General features: G+C 46.4%; 1 protein-coding gene across 1 annotated transcript in view; it reads left to right on the top strand.

Annotated features, from left to right (window-relative positions):
* Positions 1 to 316: 316 nt before the first annotated feature.
* LOC147110506 (uncharacterized) overlaps positions 317 to 11,319 on the top strand; it is a gene marked incomplete at its 5' end in the record, with an annotated part of 59,740 nt that continues 48,737 nt past the window's right edge. Inside the window, one exon of the mRNA XM_086002235.1 lies at positions 317 to 447. Within this exon, the coding sequence (XP_085858361.1) occupies positions 317 to 447 (131 nt within the window). The remainder of the gene's footprint in view (positions 448 to 11,319) is intronic.

The raw sequence follows: 11,319 nt of genomic DNA, 5'->3' as shown, positions 1-11,319 counted from the left end.
GCGCAGTACTGCGGGGCGCTACCGGTTACCACCGCCGTTAATCTCCCGCTGAATTTCGCGGGAGGCGTTGGTGGCGCCGCACCTGGGCGCTAGTTGCTTTGCGCCCCATTAGCGGGAGGCGCAAAGCAACAGAATTTTTACCCCAAAGTCTCTGGAGTGTGACTTGAACCCGTAAAAATTTTGACTCAGAGGCGAGAGTGCTACCCACTGAGCCATGGCGGACACCTTTATTCTGATGTATAAACAGGTACATTATACAGGAGTATGTAATATTGCCTTTTGATACTGATTTTAATATTCCTGTGTCTTTTGTTAATTGAACAGCTGGTATATAGGCAGAATCTCCAGGACGTCAGCTGAAGAATTACTCCTGAAACAAGGCTATATCGGGGCTTTTGTATTACGAGAAAGTGAGAGTTCACCTGGGGAATTCTCCATATCAGTAAAGTAAGTAATGCATAATGTGTTATGTAAATTATTAGCAGAGCTCACTAAAAATTGCAAACCAACAAGTTTTCCTTCTCTGTAGCTCCTCTGATGTGTGTGTGCGGTGTTCTCGGTTTGATTCTGCGTTTTCGTTTTGTTGAGAAAGATGGAGAAATGGTGAAGGTCCATAATGCTGGACACCAAGCTTGAAAGGAATAGGAAAATCACAAAGTAACGGTTAGCAGATGACAAGCTTGAGGTTTTTTTTATATAAAAGCCTGTAAATTATCAGAGGAAGGAAAAGCTAAGGGAAAATCAACCTGATCAAACTGTAAATATTTCTGCATTTGTTTCGATAAATCCTTTGTGTGGCACCATCTTGGACTGAAGTAAAATTTTCCACTGAGCATGATAAGGTTGGTAAGTCAATATTGTCTAAGGGAGAGTACCTCACTCATGATTTAATATGAAAACAGAATTTGCTCTCAAATTTGTTTAAAATTACTTGTAATTTAAAACACATTTGGGGGAGAAATTGGGTGAGTAGCGCCACCTGTTAGCGCCTAAAGAGGCAGTCAGTGGCTGTAGCGCCACTGGCTGCGCCTCCCGTGATATTCAGCAGGGGCACTAATGGTGGCGTTAGACATTTGCGCTGCGCCGCCACCGATGACATCATCGGTGTGCGCAGCGCCCCATTCGCGCCCCGATTGCGATATTTGGTAGCGAACGGCGCTGTAGCGCCGTTCGCTACCCGCGCCCAGTTCATGGGGCCTTGCTGCGCCGGCAGAGGCGCAAGTTAAGGTGGAGGTGCGGGGCGGCCGCTTTTTTTGCGGCCGCCTGCCAGCACCTCCGTCCCCGGCCTCCTGGTCCCCCCCGTGCGGCATTGCCGGCTGTTTCCTGAGAGCCCGGCACTTCTCCTTGGTGCCGGGCTCTTTTGCTGGCACTCGCGATCGGGGCTCGCGCTGCTGCAGACCCCTCCCCCTTAACAGTGGGAGGAAGGCCTGCAGTACCGCAGCGTGCCGTGCCGCAGCGTGTGGCACTGCGGCAGGTAGCGCTGCGAAATTCACTTTCAGCGCCCTAAGAGGGACGCGGCGCGCCTCAAGCCGCGCCCTGTCTCCCTCTAGGGGCACTTCAACTGAATTTGCGGCGATCGCTAATGCGGCGATCGCGGCGCAAATTCCAGCACCCAGGCGAACTTTGCGCCGCTTGGGCACCTCAGGCCAATTTTGTATCTTAGCTCATCCTCAGTTCAGCTGAAGGGTCATATGCAATACCAGGTTGTGGTAATCAGACTATTGTCTTCTCACACTATCAAAAAAAGATAGAAAGACTTGGGGGGGCGGGGGGAAATTCGGTGGTGCCCCTTTTGGAGCGCTAACTTCGCCGGGGCGCTACTTTTAGTATCCCGAAAAGTTAACACCCTTGCGCTGTAAATTCAGTGATAGCGCCCCAAGCAGCAGGCGGGGCACTACTGGAAGCACTCCCCCTCCTTCCTGGGGCGCTATAAGTGAATATCGCGGCACTACGTGCAACAGCGCCACCCTGATTAAAGGGGAGGGGCCTAGCACTGTGCGCACCGGGGCCCTGCTGGACCACCGGGGAGTGGGGTGCCGTGAAAGCAGCCCAGCACTCAAGAGGAGTGCCGGGCTGAGCCATCGCGGCCGGCACCCCGAATAAAAAAGGGGAAGAGTGCAGGTGCTGGCAGGCGGCCAAAAAAAATGGCTGCCTGACACCTGCCCTTTAATTTGCGCCGCTGCCGCTGCACAAACGCCATTCTAACCCTGTCGGACATATCGTCTGGCGATAGGTCAGGGGGCGCAACTGAAGTTTGCGGCCGGAGCGCGAGCGGGATGCTGCGCACGGCGATGATGTCATCGCCAGAGGCGCAGCACCATGGGGTGCTACCAGCTACCGCTGCCACTAACCACCCGCTGAATTTCGGGGGCGCTAATGGGAGGTGAAAAGCAACCCAATCTTGCCCCCTTGCATTTCTATCATGCCTTTCATGACCTCAGGAAAGCACTTTAAGCCAATTCATTATTTTTGAAGTGCAATCACTGTTGTAATGTTGGAAACACAGCAAACAATTTGCGCACAGCAAGCTCCCACAAACAGCAATGTGATAATGAGCAGATAATTTTTTAGTAGTGTTGGTTGAACGTTAAGTATTGGCCAGGACGCCCGTGCTCTTCCTCGAAATAGTGCCATGGGATCTTTTACATCCACCTGAAGGGGCAGATGGGGCCTCGGTTTAACATCGCATCCGAAAGACGGCACCTCTGACCGTGCAGCACTCCCTCAGTACTGCATCGGAGTGTTGGCCTAGATCTTATGCTCAAGTGTGACTTGAACCCACAAGCTTCTCACTCAAAGGTGAGGGTGCTACTGACTGAGCCACAGCTGACACATACGCCACAAAGCTGCCATGCCCTTGAAGTTCAGAAATACCTTTTAAAAAGGACTATCCAACTAAAAAAATTAAAACAGCTATTGATCTTTTAAACTGCTTGCAGTTTCTCCACTACCTTCCAGTATTAAGATAGGAGAGTCCTGTTGTGCAGGGTTCGTGGTGAGGAGTTTTAGCTAGAACCACTGAGGGGTGCTATTGACTATACCAGCTGCCACGCTAACACAGTATTAGGTAACATGCTGTGTTATTTTGTTGTAAGCTGTAAAGGAAGTTGCTCAAACTCTTGTTTATCTCCATAACCATCGCGGCTTGATGGTTCACAATTTGCTGAATTTACAAACATTTTGGCCGACTCTAAAGGTTTCGCTTTGAATCTCTAGAGATCTGCTGATAGTTTATGCAAAGTTACACCCATCTTCATTGCACGATCTCTAGTGCAGCTGCTGTTGGGCTGAGTGTTTATTTCAAACTCTTTAAGCCCCTTTTGCATCAATGGTGCACTGTTGCTAGCAGGCGTGGGGCAGTCTACCTGCAAGAAAGAAAGAACAAACTTGCATTTATATAGCGCCTTTCATGACCACAGGATGCCCCAAAGCGCTTTACAGCCAATGAAGTGTGTTTGAAGTGTAGTCACGGTTGTAATGTAGGAAAGTGGCAATTTGCGCACAGCAAGGTCCCACAAACAACAATGTGATACATAAGAACATAAGAACATAAGAAGTAGGAGCAGGAGTAGGCCATATGGCCCCTCGGGCCTGCTCCGCCATTCAATAGGATCATGGCTGATCTGAATCTAGACTCACGTCCACTTCCCTGCCCGCTCCCCGTAACCCCTAATTCCCTTATCAGCTAGGAAACTGTCTATCTCCGTTTTAAATTTATTTAATGTCGCAGCTTCCACAGCTCTCTGAGGTAGCAAATTCCATAGATTCACTACCCTCTGAGTGAAGAAGTTTCTCCTCATCTCAGTTTTGAAAGGGCAGCCCCTTATTCTAAGATTATGCCCCCTAGTTCTAGTCTCACCCATCAGTGGAAACATCCTCACCCCATCCACCCGATCAAGCCCCCTCACAATCTTATATGTTTCGATAAGATCGCCTCTCATTCTTCTGAATTCCAATGAGTAGAGGCCCAACCTACTCAACCTTTCCTCATAAGTCAACCCCCTCATCTCCGGAATCAACCGAGTGAACCTTCTCTGAACTGCCTCGAGAGCAAGTGTATCTTTTCTTAATCACCAGATTATCTGTTTTTTCAGTGGTGTTGGTTGAGGGATAAATATTGGCCAGGACACTGGGGAGACACCCCTGCTCTTCTTCAAAATAGTGCCGTGGGATCTTTTACGTCCACCTGAGAGGGTTTAACGTCTCATCCGAAAGACAGCACCTCCAAAAGTGCAGCACGCACTCAGTACTGCACTGAAATGTCAGCCTAGATTTTGTGCTCAAGTCTCTGGAGTGGGAATCGAACCCACAACCTGAAACTATAACTTAAAGGAGGCAAATGGGGAGCACCCAGGGCTTGACGTGCCATGAAAACTATGGGCCTCTCTCTATTGTCCCTCGGAGAGAGACCCAGCAATATGAAGGGAAAGTGGAGCTCATATCACAGCCTTCACTTAATTGGGCTCAGAGTCCTAGCACCAAGTGCCATGAGAGATCATGGTTCTCTCACACTTTTGTCATTGCTACATCAACAGCGTTCATGCAAGTTAATTGTAGGGGAGCAGCGATACAGGATTGTCTCATTGTCAGTACCAGCAAACCTGTATTTTGTTTAATATAATTGTAGTGCTGTGCGATGAGTAGGTTTTGCATGGCTGCTTAGAGGTGGTTTAGAGACTTGCAAATGGGAAAATAAATTCTTGAAAGGTTCACATTTGAGACTCAAAGCATCTCCTACGTACTGTTCAGTAAAGCCAATGTTTGGTTTAATTCCTGGTCTTTGTTAAGTTGGCTGTAGGGTAGCACATGGAGTACTACAATTGGACTCAGTGCCCATGGTTGGGGGTGGTAGGTAGAACATCAGCCAGGGTCCCCTCTTGCTCGCTCTCCAATGACTATTGTTGAAAGTAGGTACCAGGTGAATGAGATCTGACTGATCTGTGATGCTCCATCCCCAGTTGATCAGCTGCCGACACTCACTGTTTAGGCTCACGCATCATCTGTCCACTTTTTAATGAGTGTTTGGACCTAGTGTCTGTTTTGTCCCCACTTGCACTTTAAGATTGGTGCAGTGCGATCCCATTCAGACCTCCGGGTTCCCCGGTCAGTTGTCGCCCCATCTCTCACTGTGGCTCAGATGTGAATCGAATTATTGACTGAAGCGCAAGTTAGAACTCGGTTGAAATGCAGAACAAGGCAAAATAAAAGAGCGATGAGTTAAGAGGTTCAGTGCCTCAGATTCAGAGCCATTGCCTGAGCATTGACAACAAGGACCCAACACCATGAGAGATGACACTCCACCACACCAGGTCCCACAGTGAAGATATTAATTCAATAGAAGGCAGATGTGGGTGAAGTAATTATTGATAAGAGCTTGAAAATCGCAGTTAAAGTGTATGACCAGGCATGGATATTTGGTTATTAAAAGACTATGGGGGAAAAATGTGGTTGCTTTGCCCTAAGAGGGCGCTAGCGCCCGGGCGTGGCGATGTTTGCGCCGCTTGCGAAATTGATCAGACATTTTGCGGTGGTGCTAAACACTACTGCCACGATCTACTGTGCCCGCAAATCGTGACGTCAGTCGAGTGTGCAACGCCCCGGTAGCGCCCTGGTCCGGATATTGCCTTTCTGCCTGCCGCTAGCAACGACAGGTTGAGGGGAACGTTTTGCAGTCGGGAAGGGACTAGGGGAGCGTTAGTTAAAGGCGACCGCTTCCTGCCATTTTTTGTCGGCGACATTTTTGCACCACGCATTCTGAGAGAGAGAGAGAGACTTCTGGAGAGATTCAACGCTGTGTTGAGGAGTTTTGGGTACTGAACAGCACTTTGCAGGTTCATTTTGATTTGACCTTTCTTGCATCGATTTAGAAGAGACTATGGGGGCTGCATGCTGAGCTCTTTCCCTGGGCCTCTCCATTGTTCTTTCCAGCAGATATGATGTACAGGTCTCTCCAGGCCGAGATTCAAGGCTGCAATGAGCAGGGTGTGGATGGAGAGCAAGATCAACCCTCCCCTTTAAGAACTGGCCAGCACCGGTGTGCCTGTGTTCCATTGCTGACTGACATCACATGAGCTTCGCCAGTGCTCTGAGGTAGCGCCTCGCTCCTTGGCGTTAGCGCCTTAAGAGAGGTGTGTAGCGCCTGATTTAGCGCTCCAATTACCTCCAGGGGCGATAGAAGCCAAGTTTGCAGTCAGAGGCGATAATTAGTGCCAGGCGCTAAACTTTGCGCCCAGCCGATAATTGCACCCCAAACAGGGCGATACCGAATTTCTCCCCCTACATCTTTTTAAAGGAAGCGTGTACATGCCTTTTAAATCTCTATTTCCATCTCTCACGTAGTCTTAATCTGAAATATTCAATGAGAGAGATAGCTGACGTTTTGAGTTTAAATTATCCAGTCTTGATTAGATTTTGAATTGCATACTGCCGGATATTGCAGCCCTAGGTAATGGTGGTTGAATTTAAATAACACTTGAGTCAGCTACAATTATGTGCAATTTGCTATTATGACAGACACTGTTCTTTATTCTAGCTAGGCTGTGCTTAAACTCTTGTTAAAATACCCAGACTTTAATTAAAACACTTATTACTAATGACAATGTAACTGAATAGCTTTCAGGCTGTGGATACACTTATACTGACTGTTGCAGAGAAATTAAACTGATTACTAGAAGGTGGATTACATTGATAGTCTTTATATTGCACAAACTAGTTCTTATACAGCTAGTGTAAAAAAAAATGACTGAACCATTTTTTTCTGTTTTGAAGGATGAATGGACTATCAAAATCAGTTCCTTGGTCCCCCTGTGCCATAATGTACTGACTAACATATTACTTGTGTTACTTGTATATGCCTGTTTCAATAATTTTATGGTGTTGTTATGAAGCCTATAGCCCAATACCCCATTACTATTTACAATGGCCTGGATTTTGCATTAATAATAATGGAGAGGCTAACAGTACTCACCGTTATAATGGAGTAAACAGAACAGAAACTTCTGGCGTCTGCATATGCGTATTTAAACGCAGAAATCCGGAGTTTGCTGTACTTACCCACTAGTTCCCCACTAAAGGTGCCATAAAAAGGTAGGCTGGTGCATTCAGGAGTAAGTGAATTTTTAATGGCGTGATAAGTGATAATTACTGCCAAACAACCTCTCTGACCCTGAAAAATTTAATTTTACTGGTGTGGAGTCTCATTCCCTCAGAAGTTAATTAGTGTTGGAGATTTTTAAACAATTAAAAATGTAATTTTTTAAAAACTTTTTCTGTCTGTCTCTTTTATCTCTCTCTTAATTCCATCTGTCTTTCCCAATCTTTATTTCGATTTCTGTGCATGAGCTAAATCTAATTTAATACTTCTTGCTTTATACTTCCTGGTTTAGACTCTGTGGGGGCGAAATTCTCCTCGTTAGCTTTGCGCCCCCCCTGAGGCAACAAGCGCACCTCCCGTGAAATTCGGCGGTTTTCGCCCTGATCTTCTGCGCCCGGAGATCATGATGTCATCTCCGGGCGTATCGCCCCGTTAGTGCTCCCGATGCAAAACTCCCACTTTTCGCCTGCCTGTGCGCCTCTGTTTTTTAGCAACAGGTTCGGCAGGCATTTTCCAGTCGGAAGGCCTGTGGAGGAGCGCTATTTAAAGGCGTTCACTTCCGGTTGTTGTTTGTGTTGGCCAGGGCATCAAACTTATTGCTGCTCAGAAGCAAAGAACCCTTTTGATTATTGGAAGTGTTTTTGAGATTTCAGAGTTTGCTGCTGAATAAGGAATCTTCATTTGCATGAGGGTGTGATTTGTTGGTTATTAGGCAGTTCTTCTCAGAGCAATGCAAAAGGGTCTGCAGCATGTGCCTGTTCTCCTCAAAACAAGCAAAGCAAATGAGCATCTGGTGAATGATCGAACCTCCCCTTTAAGAGTTGCAAAGAAGCAGCGCAAGTGAGCAAATTTCTTTGGAGCTCACCTGAAATTCGTCAGCTCTCTGGTATTCGCGCCCCTGTAGCTCCTCACTGAGGACATTAGCGCTTGATTTAGCGCCCCTCTCCCTCCCTGGGGTGACATCAGGGGATTTAGGGGAGTCTCAGAATCATTAGCACCGGGCGCTAACTTTTCAAACTTTTTCCAGTTAGCGCCCCAAATGGCCCTCATGGGGAATTGCACCCCCCCTTCCAGCCCCACCCCCCCGTGTGTCTCAGTGAGGAAACTTCAATGTGATTGGTTGAAGAGCTATGCTGTTTCTGTCCCTGCTCACACATGCTACAGATGCCCTGTAGAGGGCGCTGCGCTGAAACAGACACCAGATTAGAGCAAGTCTGCGCTGTAAAGCCCGCTAAAACTTTGTGGGCAGCTGTCAGCGAGGTGAATGGCGGGCGCTGTTCCTTCGCTGCTGCCCGCAAAATCCGGGACATTATTACATCATTTAGCTAGGGTACATTATATGTGTGGGCTGATTGTGTTATGTACACTATGATATTTGATATATTTATGATAGTTAAACACATCTAATATTGATACAAAGCTCAAGATTCATTTGTTCCTGGTTTTTGCATACCCTAGGCCAATATTTACAGTTGCTTTGAAGTTGTCGGTTTCTTGCTAGTTTTTCTAGGTTAACAGATACCGATCGTGGCTGTTCACTTGAGCAAGGTTCCAAAGGGTCAACAGCAGCCATGGGACTATATCTCAGCATGAGTCAGTGCCTTTGGGTGAGGAGGGAAGGAACAAGCAGAGTTGGAAAAAGACACATAATATTGACTAGAAAAACTGTACTGTTTAAATGGATATCACAAATCCTTCTTTCTGGGCAAGGTTAGAACAGTATTAGAACTCGCATGTACTAGATTTTAAAAATGTACATGCCAGATGTATATAAGAGCTCTCCAACCATCTACAAAATGTTTAGAACTTACCCAAGATAGTTTTACTGGAAAAGGTGACTGGCCCTTGAATTGCAATTTAAGAAATAAACTTAAAGTGTTATTGCAGTGCTGTACTAGATCATAAAATAACCTGTTCATTCATGAGTTTGGGCCTAAGCTCTAATTACTGTGTATCTGATGGATTATATGTAAGATGCCTACACCTATGTAGCATTTTTCAGAGGCAATGGTTTGCTGGCAGCTTAATTTTTTCAGTGATTGGAATAGCCCACTCCAATTGCCTAGCAAAAATGTGTTGTTACTCTGCTACCACCAGCACTACAAGGGTGAACGTTTTCAGTCTCCACCCTAAAATAAACAGGTTTGTTGCAAGTATCACAGCATTTCTACTGGTTGTTGGGCATTTTTTTGCTAAACTATTTGGCAAAAAAAAGTCAGGTGTTTTTCCAACACTTAAATGCACAGCACAAGAAAAGATACAAAGTACAACTACCAATTTTGTTGGCATGTTTTTGCTGAAAATTAACAATAGTCAGGGCATCTCCGAGGGCCTTGATCAACCACAACATTCCAGAATGATCGATTATAAATGCATGAATAATATAAATGTAAGTGGCAGGCTTATACAGCACATATGTCAATCCCCCGCAATACCAACTTGAATATTGGTTCCACTTTTAACATACAAAATGCCCTAAGATGCTTTACAACAACTTGTATTTATACAGCATCTTTAACATAGTAAAACATCCCAGGGCGCTTCACAGGAGCGTAATCCGATAAAAATTTACATCAAGCCAAAATTTACAGAGAAATAAATCCAGCCCTCAAGTGTAGAGACCAACAGAAAGCTCTCTTGTTTACAAAAATTCTCCGTCAACATAGGACCCAGAAGGACAGGGAAAGTATTCCTGTAATAAAAGTGTAGGAAATCTGTAAAAATATAGGGAAAATGTACACCGCCATTAAAATATAATCTCTACTTTTTCCTGCAAGGATTTAAACACACACAATGGTCGAGCCGGGTGAAATGGAAATGCAAAGTTATCAATAGCAACCATCTGATGCTTGATTGAATGCAAGGATGCTGAGAGTCTCTTTAAACAGCACAGCACACAAAACTCACACGAGGCACGGTGCGATGCTAGTCAGTATTTACGATATCAGTAGCCATCAAGTTTGGAAGTAAGCAGAACTTTGTATAGCTGAACTGTGGAAACCGGTTCTGAATTAATCCAGGGTACATATGATAAATGAGCAAAGAACTAATAGCGTTGGTATAGTTCCCCAGAAGGACTTCTTCTTCTTCTTCTTCTTAGGCAGTCCCTCGGAACCGAGGCTGACTTGCTTCCACACTAAAAATGAGTTCGCAGGTGACTGATGAGTCCAATGCGGGACCTACAGTCTCTGTCACAGGTGGGGCAGACGGTGGTTGAAGGGGCAGGTGGGTGGGGTGCTTGGGTTGACGTGCGCTCCTTGCGCTTGGGTTCCACTTGCTCCCGGCGAAGAGACTCGAGGTGTTATGCGCCTTCCCGGATGCTTCCCCTCCACTTTGTGCGGTCTTGGGCCAGGGATTCCCAGGTGTCGGTGGGGATGTTACACTTTTTCAAGGAGGCTTTGAGGGTGTCCTTGAAGTGTTTCCTCTGCCCACCTGGGGCTCTCTTGCAGTGTCGGAGCTCCGAGTAGAGCGCTTGTTTTGGGAGTCCCGTATCAGGCATGCGGACAATGTGACCCGTCCATCGGAGCTGATTGAGCGTGGTCAAAGCTTCGATGCTGGGGATGTTGGCCTGAGCGAGAACACTGACTTTGGTGCGCCTATCCTGCCAATGGATTTGCAGGATCTTGCAGTCCAATGCTGCCCAGAAGGTGTTGACTTGAGAACAGCTCCAACTCTGGGCTAGTTCTGTCTTGCATGTAAAGTTAACCCTGTATAATTCTGGCTTACTTTGCACTCTTCTCAATGGTGCTTGCAATTTCACATTAGATCCTGAAAACTATTGTGAGCAAATTTCTTGCACAGACGCTTAAGATGCTCACGCCAGATTCCTCTCTATGTGATCTTAAGAGGCGGTGTCGCCATTAACATAAAGTACCGAGGAACATGGTAATCATTTGTACAATAATGAGTAATTTCCTGCCTCTGATTTGAAATGCTGTAAACAGAACATGGTGTAATAAAGTAAGGGGTCACAGCAATAAAAAATGTGTTGTTCTCGTCGACAGAGCTCCCCCATTCCATGACATCATGGCTGATCTGCACCTCAAATCCATTTACCCGCCTTTGATCCATATCCCTTGATACCCTTACCTAACAAAAATCTATGGATCTCAGTCTTGAAAATTTCAGTCGACCCTGTAAGTGCCCAAAGAGTGGGGTGTGGGGGCGGTGGGGGGGGCGGGGGGGAGGAAGAAAAGTAGTTCATTCCCCCAGCACAGACATTCCTC

The sequence above is a fragment of the Somniosus microcephalus genome, chromosome 11 (genome assembly GCF_052327205.1).
Source record: "Somniosus microcephalus isolate GS21.2 chromosome 11, FLI_Smic_1.0, whole genome shotgun sequence".
In the NCBI taxonomy this organism is placed as follows: domain Eukaryota; kingdom Metazoa; phylum Chordata; class Chondrichthyes; order Squaliformes; family Somniosidae; genus Somniosus; species Somniosus microcephalus.
This window is presented reverse-complemented; position numbering and strand designations above follow the sequence as displayed.